The sequence below is a fragment of the Aythya ferina genome (assembly GCF_964211825.1).
Source record: "Aythya ferina genome assembly, chromosome: 35".
In the NCBI taxonomy this organism is placed as follows: domain Eukaryota; kingdom Metazoa; phylum Chordata; class Aves; order Anseriformes; family Anatidae; genus Aythya; species Aythya ferina.
In genome coordinates this window covers 728,870-746,002 of record NC_140332.1, presented here as the reverse complement: position 1 = coordinate 746,002, position 17,133 = coordinate 728,870, and the positions used below count along the sequence as shown (strand labels likewise).

Genomic DNA, 17,133 nt, shown 5'->3' with positions numbered 1-17,133 from the left:
GGTGAAAGAAGCCCCCCCCCCCCCCAGCTCATTTTATAGAAAACCTTTATTCTGTAAAAATTGGGGGGGAAGTGAGGGGGGGCTCACATGGACGGGGGGGGGGGAGCGGGGGGCCGGGCACCCCCATGGGCACCCCCGGGAGCCCCCCCCCCACCTCACCCCACAGCAGGCGGGGGGGGGGACACCAGACGGTGCCCCCCAGTGTCTCTCCATCCCCCCCCCCCCCCAGCTCCGATATATACAGACAATAAATACAGGGCCCCCCCCCCGGGATGGGGAGGGGGGGGGCTCAGGCCGGGGGGCGCGCAGGGACGCAGCGGGGGGGTCCCTGCGCCGGGACGGAGCCGGGGGGGCAGAGGCAGCGGAAGGAGCCGGGGGTGTTGAGGCAGCGACCCCCCCGGCACAGGGCGGCCTCCGAGCACTCGTCGAGGTCTGCGGGGAGAGGGGGGGGTCAGGGGGGGTCGGGGAGGGGGATTAAGGGGGGTTGGGGGGCATTTGGGGGGGGATTGGGGGGGATTGGGGGGATTTGGGGGGATTTGGGTGGGATTGGGGGGGATTGGGGGGGATTGAGGGGGATTTGAGGGGGGATTGTGGGGGATTGTGGGGGATTTGGGGTGGGATTGGGGGGGATTTGAGGGGGGATTGGGGTAGGATTGGGATTGGGTAGGATTTGGGGTGGGATTGGGGTTGGGATTGGATTTGGGGTCAGACTGGGCTGGGGAGGGGTTGCGGATGGGATTGGGGTGGGATTTGGGATGGGATTGGGGTGGGATTAGGATGGGATTGCGGTGGGGATGGGAAGGGATTTGGGGCGGGATTGGGATTGGATTTGGGGTCGGACTGGGGTGGGAAGGGGTTGCAGGTGGGATTGGGGGGGGTGGGGATGGGATTTGGGTGGGATTGGGATTGGGGGGTATGGAATGGGCATGGGATTGGGATTTGGGGTAGGATTTGGGGTTGGATTAGGGTGGGATTGGGGGTTGGATGAAGGTGGGATTGGGGATGGGCTGGGGATTGGGATGAGATGGGACGGGACTGGGATGGGATGGGGAAGGGATCAAGACGGGATTATGCCGGGATTATGCCGGGATTAGGCCGGGATTAGGCCGGGATTAGGCCGGGATTATGCCGGGATTAGGCCATCTGTCCTCACCCACGCAGGCCACGCGTGCCGCGTCCAGCCGGTAGCCGGGGTCGCAGGCGCAGGTGAAGCCCTGGGGCACCCGCACGCAGCGCCCGTGCTCGCAGCCGCTCAGCACCCCGCACAGCTCCGCCGGCAGCGCCTCGTCCCGGGGGTCTGCGGGGGGGGGGGTCCCCGTCAGCCCCCTCCCCATAAAACCCCCCCAAATCCCCCCAAAAAAACCCTAATCCCCCCCCCCCCAAACTCACCGTCCTCGCTGGCTCGCCCCGGCCGCTCGGCCACGCCGTGGGGCTGGAAGAGCCACGGGGGGGGGTCCTGGGGGGCGCTGGGGGGGCTGCGGGGCCGGGAGGAGCGGGGGGGGCCCCGGCGGGACCCCTCGAAATCCTCCAAGTCCTCGTAGCGGGGGGGGGCGGCGTAAAGGGCGTCCCCGCGGGGGTCGTAGCCCCCCCCCAGCCCGTAGGGGTCGTAGTCGGCGCGCAGCCCCGGGGGGGGCAGGCGGGGGCCCGGACCCCCAAAGGGGAGGGGGCCGTAGGGCAGCCCGTAGTGGGGGGGGTATTCGGGGCCGTATTCGTAGGGGGGGCCCAGCCCCGGGCCGGGGGGGCGCAGGACGTTGCAGAGGAACTCGAAGTCATCTGGGGGTGGGGGGGGGGGGGGGGAGAAAAAAAAATAGGGGGGGGGGGGGCAGGTTGTGGGGTGGGGTCCTAAAAATTGGGGATGCTAAGGGGGGTGTTGTAAAGAGGTGGGGGGGGCGCTGTTATGTGGGGGGTGCCCCAAGGGGTCTCCATTATGGGGGGGGGCGTTGTGGGGTGGTGGGAGGGGTTCCCATTATGGGGGGGTGCCCAAGGGGTCCCCATTATGGGGGGGCATCCAAGGGGTCCCCACTATGGGGGGGGGGGCGTTGTAGGGAATGGGAGGGGTCACCATTATTGGGGGGGTGCCCAAGGGGTCCTCATTATGGGGGGGGTGCAAGGGGTTATGGGGGGGGGTCCAAGGGTTCCCCTTTTTGAGGGGGGTCCAAGGGGTCCCAATCATGGGGGGGGGGTCCAAGGGGGACCCACTCTGGGGCTGCCCATGGGGTCCCCATTATGGGGGTCTGGGAGGGGGGGGCCCTATTGCTGGGGTAGGAGGGGGGCAGGGTGGGGGTCCCCCTGTGTGGGGGCTGGGGATGGGGGGGTCGTGGGCATGGGGGGGGGCATGGGGACATGGGGATGTGGGCATGGGGGGGGGGGCAGGGACATGGGGGGACATGGGGACACGGGGATGTGAGGCTATAGGGCCTTAGGGACATGGGGACACAGGGACATGGGGACAAGGGGCCGTAGGGGACACGGGTGCACGGCGATATGAGGCTATGGGGCCACGTGGCTGTGGGGTCATAGGGACATGGGGACACGGGGACATGGGGACACGGGGACACGGGGACGTGGCCGTGGGGGGACACAGGGCCATTGGGACGCGAAGCTACGGGGCCACGTGTCTATGGGGCCATAGGGACAGGGGGCCGTGGGGCCACGGGGCCGGGGGGCTGTGGGGGCCACGGGGCCGTGGGGGACGCGGCGGTGGCACCTGAGTGTCGCGCGGGGCACAGGGCGCAGTCCATGCCCCAGGCCTCGCCGTAGAGGCAGCAGCACTCGGTGTAGGTCGCCTGCCGGTCCAGCCGCGGGCGCCCGCACACCAGGTCGGGGCCGACCTCCTGCCAGCACACGGCCGGGTCCTCCTCTGGGGACAGGGGGGACACGGGGACACCGTGACGGGGTTGCGTGGGGACGCGGGGAGGCGATGGGGGATGCGGGGACAAGGGGATGTGGGGTATGGGACGTGGGGATATGGGACGCGGTAACGTGGGGACGTGGGACGTGGGGACAGGGGGATGTGGGGACGTGGGGAGGTGACAGGGGACATAGGGACGGGGGACGTGGGGACATGGTAACACAGGGACGTGGGACATGGGGATATGGTGATGGGGGGCGTGGGGACGCGGGGAGGCAACGGGGGACGTGGGGACACGGGGATGTGGGGCATGGGGATATGGGACACAGGGACATGGGGACATGGGGACACAGTGAGGTGGGGACGTGGGGAGGTGACGTGGGAGGTGGGGAGACAATGGGGGACACTGGGATAAAGGGACGTGGGACATGGGGACACGGGGATATGGTGACGTGGGACAGGGGGATGTGGGACAAGGGGAGGTGACGTGGGACGTGGGGACACGGGGACACAGGGACATGGGGATTTGGGGACACGGGGATCCAGCGACATGGGGTTTGGGGACACAGGCCGTGGGGACATGGTGCCGTGGGACATCGGGATGTGGGACATGGGGGGGGCATCAGGGGCCAGTGCTGGGACATGGGGATGGGGGGACACGGGGACATAGGGCAGGGATATGGGGACACGGGGGGACAGGGTGGCACGGGGGGGTGACAGGGGGTGCCCTCACCCATGGCGCGGGTGTCGTTGGTGACGCAGCGGCGCTGGGAGCCGTCCAGCACCAGGGGGGGGGCGCAGGAGCAGAAGTAGGAGCCCACCGTGTTGACGCAGCGGCCCCCGATGCACGGCTCCGCGTCCTCGTCCTGGCACTCGTCGTTATCTGGGGGGGGGGCGGCGGTCGGTGGGGGGCACGGGGGGGGGCTGGAAGGGGGCTCGGGGTGCGGGCAGGGCACAAGTAGGGTGCTGGGAGGGTGCTCAGGGTGCTGGCAGGGTGCTGGGGCTGCAGGCAGGGTGCTCGGGGTGCTGAGGGCAGGGTGCTCGGGGTGCAAGTGGGGTGCTCGGGGTGCAGGCAGGGTGCTCTCAGGGTGCACAGCGTGCCAATAGGGTGCTGAGGATGCAGGGGGGGCCCAGGCAGGGTGCTCAGGGTGCAGGTAGGGTGCACTCAAGGCACCAGTTGGGTGCTCAGGGTGTAAAAAGGGTGCTCAGGGTGCAAAGAGGGTGCTCAGGGTGCTGGCAGGGTGCTCTCAGGGTGCTGTCTGGGTACAGGTGGTGTGCTCAGGGTGCAAACTGGGTGCTCAGGGTGCAGGCAGGGTGCTCAGGGTGCAGGCAGGGTGCTGGAAGGGTGTGGGCAGGGTGCTGGCAGGGTGCTCAGGGTGTGGGCAGGGGGCTTGGGGTGCAGGCAGGGTACAGGTAGGGTGCTGGCAGGGTGCTCAGGGTGCAGCTAGTGCGCACTCAGAGCACAATTAGGGTGCTCAGGGTGCTGGCAGGGTGCTCTCAGGGTGCACAGGGTGCAGGTAGGGTGCACTCAGGGCATAAATTGGGTGCTCAGGGTGCAGACAAGGTGCTGGCAGGGTGTTCAGGGTGCAAACAGGGTGCTCAGGGTGCAGTCAGGGTGCAAGTAGGGTGCTGGCAGGGTGCTCTCATGGTGCAGGCAGGGTGCTCAGGGTGCACTCAGGGTGCAGTCAGGGCACAATTAGGGTGCTTGGGGTGCAGGTAGGGAACGCTCAGGGTGCTCAGGGTGCAGGCAGGGTGCTCAGGGTGCTCAGGATGCAAGTAGGGTGCTCAGGGTGCTGGCTGGGTGTAGGCAGGGTGCTCAGGGTGCAGGTAGGGTGCACTCCGGGCACAAGTTGGGTGCTCAGGGTGCTCAGGGTGCAAAGAGGGTGCTCAGGGTGCTCTCAGGGTGCTGTCTGGGTACAGGTGGTGTGCTCAGGGTGTAGGTAGGGTGCTCAGGGTGCTGGCTGGGTGCTGGAAGGGTGTGGGCAGGGTGCTCAGGGTGTGGGCAGGGTGCTCAGGGTGTGGGCAGGGTGCTCAGGGTGTGAGCAGGGTGCTCAGGGTGTGAGCAGGGTGTGAGCAGGGTGCTTGGGGTGCAGGCAGGGTACAGGTAGCGTGCTCAGGGTGCAGCCAGGGTGCAGTCAGGGCACAATGAGGGTGCTCAGGGTGCAGGCAGGGCGCACTCAGGGTGCAGTCAGGGTGCAAGTCGGGTGCTCGGGGTGCAGCCAGGGTGCACTCGGAGCACAATTAGGGTACTCAGGGTGCAGGTAGGGTGCAGGCAGGGCACAAGTAGGGTGCTGGGGGTGCTGAGGTCAGGGTGCTGGGGGTGCTGGGTGCTCACCCACGCACTGCAGGTGCTCCTGCTCGTAGTAGTAGCCGCTGGGGCAGTAGCAGCTGAAGCCGGGGGCGGCGTTGATGCAGACCCCCCCCCGGCACAGCTGCGGCGCGAACACCCGGCACTCGTCCACGTCTGGTGGGTGGGGAGGGGGCGACGTCAGGGGGAGGGTCCCCGGAATTGGGGGGGGCACCCCCGAAATGGGGGAGCCCCTCTATAGGAGGGGAACCCCAAAATAGGGGGGGTATTGCCCCCAAAATAGGGGGGATTCACCCAAAAGGGGGGGGGTAACCCCCACAAAATAGGGGGGGCATCCCCAAATTGAGGGGGCACCCTGAAAAATGGGGACATCCCCAAAATGGGAGGGGTGAGTCCCCCAAATGGGGGGCATCCCGTAAATGGGGGAGCCCCAAAACAGGGGTGGCATCCCCAAAATGGGGGGTTATCCCCCAAATGGGCAGGGGCAACCCCAAACTGGGGGGGGCATCCCCAAAACTGGGGAACCCCTAAATACGAGGGGAGCCCCTGAGAAGGGGTGGAGTCCCCAAATGGGGGGGTCCCATCGCTGTGCCCCCCCCCGCGGCCGCACTGACCTGCTGCTGAGCCCTGGGGCCCCGTGGTCTGGCCGGTCCCGTGGGGGCAGAGGGCTCGGTGCTCGGCTTGGGGGGGGGGACAGCGGCGTCACCCCCCCCGCACCTTGGCACCATCCTGACCCCATCCCCAGCCCATCCCTGTCCCCATCCACGCCCCGATCCCAATCCCATCCCATCCCAGTCCTAATCCCTGGCAATCCCAACCCCAATCCCAATCCCCTTCCAATCCCATCCCCATCCCTATCCCAAATCCCATCAACACCCCATCCCCATCCCAATCCCATCCCATCCCCATCCCCATCCCATCCCCATTCCATCCCAGTCCCAATCCCAATCCCAATCCCAATCTCAATCTCAATCCCATCACCATCCCCATCCCAATTCCATCCCCACCCCCCAATCCTATCCCAATCCCATCCCAATCCTAATCCTATCTCCACCCCAATCCCATCCCATCCCAGTCCCAATTGCAACTCCAATCCCATCACCATCCCATCCCAAATCCCATCCCATTCCATTCCACTCCAATCCCAATCCCATCCCAGTACCATCCCCATCCCTTCCCATCCCAGTCCCAATCCAATCCCCATCCCATTCCCATCCCCAAACCCCATCCCCCTCCCCAATCCCATCCCCATCCCCAATCCCCATCCCCAATCCCAATCCCATCCCATCCCATCCCATCCCATCCCATCCCATCCCATCCCCAATCCCCCATCCCCCTCCCCAATCCCATCCCCATCCCCAATCCCCCATCCCCATCCCCAATCCCCATCCCCAATCCCAATCCCAATCCTAATCCCCATCCCATCCCAATCCCATCCCCATCCCCATCCCCAATCCCATCCCATCCCATCCCCAATCCCAATCCCCATCCCCATCCCCATCCCCATCCCCAATCCCCATCCCCAATCCCAATCCCAATCCCAATCCCAATCCCAATCCCAATCCCATCCCCAATCCCAATCCCAATCCCAATCCCAATCCCATCCCCATCCCCAATCCCACTCCCACCCCAATCCCTTCCCACCCCACGCCATCCCCAATCCCCTCTCCCCCCCCATAGTGTCCCCATGTCCCCACCGGTTCCAGGCGTGGGGCACGGCCTCGGGGGGGGGCAGCGGACCCCCCAGGCCCCCCCCACGCTGCAGCAGCACTGCTGCCGGCTGACGTTGGGCGCCAGCACCCCGCAGGCGGGGCTGAAGCACGCTGCCAGCCCCGGGGGGGCTTCCACGGCTCCGGGGGGGGCCGGAGGAGGGGGGTCGCTGGGGGGGGGTCCCCCGCACGTCCCCGTCACCGGGTCGAACTCGTGGCCCCCGTCGGGGCAGAGGCAGAGGAAGGAGCCGTCCACGTTCTCGCAGCGCGCCGCCCCGCACACCCCCGGCAGCGTGGCGCACTCGTCCACGTCTGGGGGAGAAACACGAAGGGGGGGGGGTGCTCAGTGTCACTGTGGGTGTCCCCCCCCCCCCCCATCCACTTCTGTCCCCGCTGTCCCCGTACCCTGGCAGTGGTGGCCGTGCCGGGCGGCCTCGTAGCCCTGGTGGCAGGCGCACTGGAAGGAGCCGGGGAGGTTGTGGCAGGCGGCGTGGGGGCCGCAGCGGGACCCCCCCTCGGCACACTCGTCCTCGTCTGCAAGCGGGGAGGGGACATTTTTTGAGGGTTGGGGGCGGTGGTGACATTGGGGGGAGCGTGGAGCCGTCCCCCGAAAGCTCAGCCCCGTGGGGGGGTCCCCACTGTCCCCCGATGGCCCCTGCTCTCCGTCCCCATCCTGACCCCATGGAGAAATCCCCCTGCCCCTAAACCCCGCAGTGATGTCCCTGCTGTCCCCTAGGGCACAGTCCCCTCTGCCAGGGCCCCCACAGGTCAGGGTCCCCTCAGCCTCTCCATACCCCCATCCCCGTGCCCCCATCCCCATCCCCATGGCCCCGTCCCTGTCCCCATGGCCCCGTCCCTGTCCCCGTGCCCCCATCCCTGTCCCCATGGCCCCGTCCCTGTCCCCATGGCCCCGTCCCTGTCCCCGTGCCCCCATCCCTGTCCCCATGGCCCCATCCCTGTCCCCATGGCCCCGTCCCCGTCCCCATGGCCCCGTACCCTCACAGCCCCCGCCGTCCCGGGGCCGGTAGCCGTGCTGGCAGGCGGGCACGCAGCGGTAGGATCCGGGCAGGTTCTCGCAGCGCTCGGCCCCGCACAGCTCGGCCCCGTGCTCCTGGCACTCGTCCACATCTGCGGGGACACCGGGGGGCACCCCCAGCATGGGGGGGGGACAAGGTGGGATGGGGGATGATGGGGACCACAGCCCCGGGCAGGATGAGCCCCGTGCACATCACATCCCTGTGTGTGGGTTCCCATCCCTGTCCCAGTCCCCGTGATCGTCCTGTTCTGGTCCCTGTACCTGTCTCCATTCCCATCCCATCCCCAATCCCATCCCAATCTCACCCTAATCCCATCCCAATCCCATCCCAATCCCGCCCCCTATTTTCATTCATTATTGGTCTCCATCTCCATCCCCATCCAATCCTGTTCCAATCCCACCCCCATCCCCATTCCAAACCCATTCCGTCCCCATCCCTGTCCCAGTCCCCATCCCTGTCCCAGTCCCCGTCCCAGTCCCAGTCCCAGTCCCAGTCCCAGTCCCAGTCCCAGTCCCAGTCCCAGTCCCAGTCCCTATTTTCATCCATTATTAGTCTCCATTTCGATCCCCATCCCCGTCCCATCCCACCCCCACCCCAATCCCCTCCCATCCCCACCCCAATCCCAGTCCCTAAACCCATCCATTATCGGTCTCTATCTCCATCCCCACCCCAATCCCCACCCCAATCCCAATCCCAATCCCAATCCCCGTACCCTCACAGCCCCCGCCGTCCCGGGGCCGGTATCCGTGCTGGCAGGCGGGCACGCAGCGGTAGGAGCCGGGCAGGTTCTCGCAGCGCTCGGCCCCGCACAACTCGGCCCCATGCTCCTGGCACTCGTCCACATCTGCGGGGACAGGGCCACCCTCGCCGCCAGCCCCAGGGTGGGGGGCACCCAAAATCCCCCCCCCCTAATCCCCCAGCCCCTCACCGTGGCACTGGGCCCGCTCGGCGTCGGTGCGGAAGCCGGCGGGGCAGTGGCACTCGAAGGCGCCGTCGGTGTTGGCGCAGCGGCCGCCCCGGCACACGTCCCCGCGCTGGCACTCGTCCACGTCTGGGGGGGACACGGGGTGAGGACGGGGGGGACGTGGGTACAGGGGGGGACACGGGGGCAGGGGGGATACAGGGAAAGAGGGGGACACGGGGGATGGTGGCATCCCGTGGTACCCGCGTGGTACCGTGCATGGGTGGGTGGTGGAGGGGAGGGGTGGGATGGGATGGGATTGGGATTGGGATTGGGATTGGGATTGGGATTGGGATTGGGATGGGGATGGGGATGGGGTGGAAAAGGGGTGGGATGGGATGGGATGGGATTGGGATGGGATTTGGATTGGGATGGGGATGGGGATGGGGATGGGGATGGGGATGGGGATGGGGATGGGGATGGGGATGGGGATGGGGATGGGGTGGAAAAAGGGTGGGATGGGGATGGGATTGGGGTGGGATGGGGATGGGATGGAGACAGGGATGGGCTGGGGGTTGGGATTGGGATGGGCTGGGGACTGGGGTGAGTATGGGGATGGGATGGGGACAGGGAGAGACATTGGGATGGGATAGGATGGGGATGGGATTGGGATGGGGATAGGATTGGGATTGGATGGGGACACGGATAGGCATGGGGATGGGACTGAGTAGATTAACCGGGACTAAGAACCACAACTGGAATAGGAACCACAATGAGAATGGGGACAGCAATGAGCACAGGGACTGGGATGGGTATGGGGACCAGGACAGACGCAGGGACAGGGACAGGGACAGGGACAGGGACAGGGACAGGGACCATGCCGGGCTCTGACCGACACATGCGGTGCCCTCGGGGGTGCTGGTGTAGCCCTGGGCACAGAGGCAGCTGTAGGAGCCCTCGGTGTTGAGGCACTCGCCATGCGGGAAGCAGAAGTCGCCCTCCAGGCACTCGTTGACATCTGTGGGCAGATGGGGGCCGTGGGGGGGGTTGTCGGGGCAGGGGGGACACGGCACCGTCCCCACGCCGCCCCCACCACTCACCCGCGCATGGCGCGCCGTCGGCACCCACCCGGTAGCCGCGCCGGCACTGGCAGCGGAAGGAGCCCTCGGTGTTACTGCAGCGGCCGTGGGGACCGCAGGGTGAGCCCGTGGTGCACTCATCCACGTCTACAGGGTGGCACAATTAAGGGTGGGCCCCCCCAGGGGACAGGGGGGACGTGGGGGGACGCGGGTACCTGCGCAGCGCCCGTGGCGCAGCTCGAAGCCGTCACGGCACGGCCGGCACTGGAAGGAGCCCGGCGCGTTGACGCACTCCTGGCCGGGGCAGGCCAGGCGGTTCTCGCACTCGTCGATGTCTGCACGGCACAGAGAGGGGGCGGCGGTGGCACCACGGGGACGGCGTGGGTGGGGAGGGCGTGGGTGGTGGCACCATGGATGGTGACCCCATGGATGGTGACCCCATGGCACAGTGACCCCGTGGATGCTGACCCCATGGCACAGTGACCCCATGGATGAACCCATGGATGGTGACCCCATGAACGATGACCCCGTGGGTGATGAGCACGCAGATGGTGTCCCCATACCCTCGGTGTCCCCGCACCCTCGGCATCCCCACACCCGGTGTCCCCGCTCACCCTGGCACTGTCCCGTGGGCGTGCTGGCCCGGTAGCCGGCCGGGCAGACGCAGCGGTAGCCACCGGGCAAGTTCTCGCAGCGGCTCTGGGCGCAGGGCGAGGGGCTCTGGGCACACTCATCCACATCTACAGGGACACGGCCACCTCAGCCCCGTCCCCGTTGTCCCCATTGTCCCCCTCTGTCCCCCCTCGTCCCTGCTGACCTTGGCAGTCGGTGCCGCCGGGGCCGGGCCGGTAGCCGGGGCCGCAGACGCAGCGGAAGCTCCCCACCGTGTTCTCGCAGCGGCCGGGGGCGCAGGGCCGGGGGCTGCGCCGGCACTCGTCCACGTCTGGGCGGGCGGGGGGACGGACGGCAATGGGGACAGACGGACGGACAGGAGCAGGGACAGGTGGAGAGATGGGTGGGAGGGAAGGGGGAGAGGGGAGCGGGGAGGTGGGTGCACGGGGAAACGGGTGCAGGGGGAAATGGGGGCACGGGGAGGTGGGTGCACGGGGAGGTGGGTGCACAAGGAAGTGGATACATGGGGAAATGGGTGCACAGAGAAATGGGTGGGTGCACGAGGAGGTGGGTGCATGGGGAAATTGGTGCACAAGGAAATGGGTGCGTGAGGAAACGGGTGGCTGCACAGGGAAATGGGTGCACGAGGAAACGGGTGAGTGCACTGGGAGGTGGGTGCACAGGGAAATGGGTGCACGGAGAGGTGGGTGCACGGGGAGGTGGATGCACAGGGAAATGAGTGCAGAGGGAGGTGGGTGCACGGGGACGTGGGTGCACGCACAGGGAGGTGGGTGCACAGGGAGATGGGTGCCCGGGGAGGGGCTGGGCGCTGCTCACCGATGCAGTGGGTGCCCTGGGTGCTGAGCCAGAAGCCGGGGTGGCAGAGGCAGGTGTAGCCGCCCTGGCGCGGGACGCAGCGCCCAGGGCCACAGATCCGCGGGTTCCGCTCGCACACGCTGCCAGCGGCTGCAATCAGGCAGACGTGAGTAACACACGTGTGTGCAAACAGGCAGGCGTGCAACTGTGCACATGCATGCAAATAGGCATGCGTGCAGCTGTGCACACATGTGCAAACATGCGCGCATGCATACTGTGCACGTGTGCAATCAAGCATGCATGCAACTGTGGACATGTGTGCAAATAGGCATGTAGGACACATGCACACGTGTAGGCATGTGTAAGTAGGCACTGTGCACACGTGTGTAAGTGGGCATGCATGTAACCGTGCACACGTGTGCAAATAGGCACGCATGCAAACCGTGCACACGTGCACCATATATTTAGCTGTGCATGCACAAGATGCACACGTGCAGCTGCAGCTGCATGCAGCTAGGCAAGCCTGCAATGGTGTGCACACATGTAACATGCATGTGTGTAACTGTACACGCCTGTAACTGTGCACAAATGAGACTTACTAAATGCAAATTGCACACGTGTGTAACTGCTTGCACATGTAACTGAGCACACGTGCACATGCTACTGCACACATGCAGCCATGCAAGCATGCAACCACGCACAAGTGCACAGCCACATGCACACTTGTGACCTTGCACACCTGTGCAGAAATGTGTATGTGCAACAGCGCAGAGCATAACCACACGTGCAAAAAAACCGCACGCATGCAGCCGCACACAGTGCAACCCCATGCACATCTGCAACCATGCATGCGTGCAACAGTGCACACGCGTGTGCAGCCGTGCACAAGTGCCCCAGCCCTACCTGGTGCCGGACTCTCCGGGCCGGGCGGCGTGGGGAGGGGTCCCAGCAGCCCCAGGGTGGGTCGAGGCACGATGACAACCTCGGGGGCTGGTGGTGGCACCTCGGGGATGCGCGGTGGCACCTCAGGGACGCGTTGTGGCACCTCGGGGATATCTGGTGGCACCTCGGGGATGCTTTGTGGCGCCTCGGGGACCCGTTGTGGAACCTTGGGGACATGTGGCACCTCAGGGACATGCGGTGGTGCCTCAGGGACATGTGGTGGCACATCAGGGACATGTGGTGACACCTCGGGGACACGCGGTGACACCTCGGGGATGCGTTGTGGCACCTCGGGGACACGCGGTGGCACATCAGGGACCCGTGGTGGCACCTCGGGGGCACGTGGTGGCACATGTGGGACGCGTGGTGGCACTTCGTGGACGCGTTGTGGCACATCAGGGACCCGCGGTGGCACCTCGGGGACGGGCGGTGACCTGCTGGGGGGCGGCCGACCGGGGCGCCAACGAGCTGTGGGGCAGAGCAATGGGGTGAGGGGGGTGTTGGCAGCCGGGGGGGGGACAAAGTGGGGGGGACAAGGGGCTCACGGGCGGCGGTCACGGCTGGGGAGGGGACACGGGGACGCCCCAGGGGGACACGGGGCAGGTCCTGGCCCAGGTAGCGGGTGTTGTAGCGCAGGTCGGAGGCTGAGTAGTGGTAGCCGGGGCCGGCGGGGCAGATCTCCTTGAACCCCTCTGCAATTGAAGGGGGGGAGGGGGTGTCAAAATGGACCCCCCCCCCCCAAAAAATTACCCCCCTCCCCCAAAAAAACGCCCCCTCCAAAGGGTGAGCCCGTGGCTTTGGGTGCAAATCCCATGAAACGGAGGCTCCCCAAAGGGTTTTGGGGGGGGGTCCGCCCAAAGGGGTTTTTTTGGGGGGGGGTCCAAAGGGGTTGGAGGGGTGCCGGGGGGGGCTCACCGGAGCCGAAGGGGGGGCAGCGCTGGCACGCCGGCCCCCAGGCCTTGCCCACGCGGCTGCAGCAGCAGATCTGGCGGGTGATGTTGCGCAGGGTGGGCAGCGCGCAGCGCCCCTCCCGCAGCACCCGGTAACACGGCCCCCGCGCCTCCGAGATCACCTGGTGGGCTGGGGGGGGTCGGGGGGGTTGTACCGGTCATCCTAATCCCAATCCCAATCCCAATCCCAGTCCTAGTCCCGGTCCTAACCCCAATCCCATTTCATCTTGTTCCCATCCCAATCCCACCTCGTCCTGCTCCATCCCCATCCCACCCCATCCCTTTCCCCTTCCTCTTCCCTTCCCTGTCCCCTCTCAATCCCAATCCCAATCCCATTTCAGACCATCCCCATCCCAATCCCAATCCCTTCCCCTCCCTATTCCAATTCCTACCCCAACCCTGACTCGAACCCCAATCTCACCCCATCCCCATCCCATCACCATCCCCTCCCAATCCCAATCCCAACCCCTACTCCATCCTCACCCCATCCCAATCCCAACCACAAGCCCAATCCCCATGTCCTCCCAATCCCAAACACAATCCAAATCCCAACCCCAATCTCAACCCCAACCCCAATCCCAACCATAATCCCAATTCCAACCCCAACCCCAATCCCAGTCCCAACCCCATTCCCAATCCCAACCCCAATCCCAATCCCAATCCCAACCCCATTCCCAACCCCAACCCCAACCCCAATCCCAATCCCAACCCCATTCCCAACCCCAACCCCATTCCCAATCTCAGCCCCAGCCCCAACCCCATTCCCAATCCCAACCCCAATCCCAATCCCATTCCCAACCCCAGCCCCAACCCCAATCTCAACCCCAACCCCAATCCCAACCATAATCCCAATTCCAACCCCAACCCCAACCCCAATCCCAGTCCCAACCCCATTCCCAATCCCAACCCCAATCCCAATCCCAATCCCAACCCCATTCCCAACCCCAACCCCAATCCCATTCCCAACCCCAACCCCAGTCCCAATCCCATTCCCAATCCCAGCCCCATTCCCATTCCCAGCCCCATTCCCAATCCCAACCCCAATCCCATTCCCAACCCCAATCCCAATCCCAACCCCAATCCCAACCCCAATCCCAACCCCAATCCCAACCCCAACCCCATTCCCAACCCCAACCCCAATCCCAATCCCAATCCCAACCCCAATCCCAACCCCAACTCCAATCCCAACCCCAACCCCAACCCCAACCCCAATCCCAATCCCAATCCCAATCCCAATCCCAATCCCACAGATGCAGCTGCTCCGGGACGAGTCCAGGATGAAGCCCTCGTGGCAGAGGCAGGCGAAGCTGCCCCGGGTGTTGGTGCAGAGCCCGTTCTGGCAGAACCCCCCCTCCTGGCACTCATCCACGTCTGGGGGGGGGACGGGACAGACACGGGTGGGAGGTCAGCACCCCAAAATCCCCCCCCCCATCCCCTTTTAACCCCCCCCCCCCAAATAAAACTCCCCAAACTCACCCACGCAGGAGCCGTTGGCGCGGCGGAAACCTTTGGGGCAGGCGTGCTGCCCCACGGCGGGGGGGTTCGCTGCGAGGGGGGGGGCACCGAGTGAGCCCCCACGCACCGCCGAACCCCCCCCAGGACCCCCCCCCACCCCCAAAAAAAAAAACCTTACGGGGGTCGGCGTCGCAGGGCTGGCACTCGTGCACCCCCCAGGCCACGCCGGCCCCCCGGCAGCAGACGTCCTGGGTGCGCAGACCGGGCAGGGGCGAGCTGCACTGCACGGGGCGGGGGGGTCGGGGGGCGCCGGGACCCCCCCACAGCCCCCTCCCGGCCCCACGTCCCCAGCCGTGTCCCCATGTCCCCATGTCCCCATCCCCATGTCCCCCTCCTGTCCCCAATGTCCCCCTCCTGTGCCCAAGGTCCCCAACGTCCCCATGTCCCCTGTGTCCCCATCTCCCCCTCATGTCCCCAGTGTCCCCAAGTCCCCCTGCTGTCCCCAATGTCCCCATGTCCCCATCACTGTCCCCAATGTCCCCAATGTCCCCATCACTGTCCCCAATGTCCCCAAGTCTCCCTGCTGTCCCTACTGTTCCCAATGTCCCGCTGCTGTCCCCAACGTCCCCATGTCCCCGATGTCCCCAACATCCCCAGTGTCCCCATGTCCCCCTGCTGTCCTCTGCTGTCCCCATGTCCCCAGTATCCCCAACGTCCCCCAATGTCCTCAACACCCCAATGTCCCCAACACTCCCCACTTCCCCAATGTCCCCAAATGTCCTCAACACCACCAAGGTCCCCAACATCCCCAATGTCCCCATGTCCTCGCATCCCCAAGTCCCCCAGTGTCCCCAAGTCCCCCTGCTGTCCCCAATGTCCCCAGCATCCCCCACGTCCCCAATGTCCCAATGTCCCCCATCCCTCTCCCCAACATCCCCATGTCCCAAGCTCCCCCAGTGTCCCCAAGTCCCTCAGTGTCCCCATGTCCCCAACGTCCCCAAGTCCCCCAGTGTCCCCAAGTCCCCCTGCTGTCCCCTGCTGTCCCCATATCCTCATGTCCCTAAACGACCCCAAGTCCCCCTGCTGTCCCCAATGTCCCCACCATCCCCAACGTCCCCAACTTCCCAATGTCCCCCTCCCTCTCCACAACATCCCCAAGTCCCCCAATGTCCCCAAGTCCCTCAGTGTCCCCAGTGTCCCCAAGTCCCCCGGTGTCCCCGATGTCCCCAACGTCCCAATGTCCCCCTGCTGTCCCCATGTCCCCAATGTCCCCAACATCCCCAATGTCCCCAACGTCCCCAAGTCCCCCAATGTCCCCCTGTCCCCAATGTCCCCAACATCCCCAACGTCCCCATGTCCCCAACATCCCCAACGTCCCCAAGTCCCACAATGTCCCTCTGCTGTCCCCAGTGTCCCCTAGTCCCCCGGTGTCCCCGATGTCCCCAACATTCCCAATGCCCCCAACGTCCCAATGTCCCCCTGCTGTCCCCATGTCCCCAATGTCCCCAACAGCCCCAATGTCCCCAAGTCCCCCAATGTCCCCCTGCTGTCCCCATGTCCCCAATGTCCCCAAAGTCCCTAAGTCCCCCAATGTCCCCCTGCTGTCCCCATGTCCCCAATGTCCCCAAAGTCCCTAAGTCCCCCAATGTCCCCCTGCTGTCCCCATGTCCCCAATGTCCCCAAAGTCCCTAAGTCCCCCAATGTCCCCCTGCTGTCCCCATGTCCCCAATGTCCCCAAAGTCCCTAAGTCCCCCAATGTCCCCCTGCTGTCCCCATGTCCCCAATGTCCCCAAAGTCCCTAAGTCCCCCAATGTCCCCCTGCTGTCCCCATGTCCCCAATGTCCCCAAAGTCCCTAAGTCCCCCAATGTCCCCCTGCTGTCCCCATGTCCCCAATGTCCCCAAAGTCCCTAAGTCCCCCAATGTCCCCCTGCTGTCCCCATGTCCCCAATGTCCCCAAAGTCCCCAAGTCCCCCAATGTCCCCCTGCTGTCCCCATGTCCCCAATGTCCCCAAAGTCCCTAAGTCCCCCAATGTCCCCCTGCTGTCCCCATGTCCCCAATGTCCCCAAAGTCCCTAAGTCCCCCAATGTCCCTCTGCTGTCCCCATGTCCCCAATGTCCCCAAAGTCCCTAAGTCCCCCAATGTCCCCCTGCTGTCCCCATGTCCCCAATGTCCCCAAAGTCCCTAAGTCCCCCAATGTCCCCTGCTGTCCCCATGTCCCCAATGTCCCCAAAGTCCCTAAGTCCCCCAATGTCCCCCTGCTGTCCCCATGTCCCTAAGTCCCCCAATGTCCCCCTGCTGTCCCCAGTGTCCCCAGTGTCCCCTCACCTCCGCGCCCCGCACGGTGCGGAAGCAGTATCCGAAGCCGGCGGCGGGGCCGAAGCCGGGGCCCTCCCCGGGCAGGGGGGGGCTGCTCTGCGCCAGCACCCGGGGGGGGGGCTCCGGGGGGGGGTCCCCGGCCCCTTCGTCCCCCC

The 17,133-nt window shown here is 65.8% G+C and overlaps 1 protein-coding gene across 1 annotated transcript; it reads right to left on the bottom strand.

The window, feature by feature from the left end:
* Window positions 1-28: 28 nt before the first annotated feature.
* LTBP4 (latent transforming growth factor beta binding protein 4) lies at window positions 29-17,131 on the bottom strand (the record flags this gene model as incomplete). The annotated part of the gene is made up of 26 exons (XM_084502025.1): window positions 29-432; window positions 1,154-1,297; window positions 1,390-1,773; window positions 2,708-2,860; window positions 3,585-3,734; window positions 5,187-5,315; window positions 5,774-5,839; window positions 6,857-7,180; window positions 7,274-7,402; window positions 7,865-7,996; window positions 8,618-8,749; window positions 8,834-8,956; window positions 9,699-9,824; window positions 9,907-10,032; window positions 10,101-10,220; window positions 10,500-10,625; window positions 10,703-10,828; window positions 11,335-11,463; window positions 12,217-12,421; window positions 12,503-12,723; window positions 12,801-12,947; window positions 13,171-13,335; window positions 14,454-14,576; window positions 14,682-14,750; window positions 14,839-14,941; window positions 16,988-17,131. Coding segments are annotated over 26 exons (3,939 nt in total), but the record flags the coding sequence as incomplete, so codon positions are not given.
* Window positions 17,132-17,133: the final 2 nt, after the last annotated feature.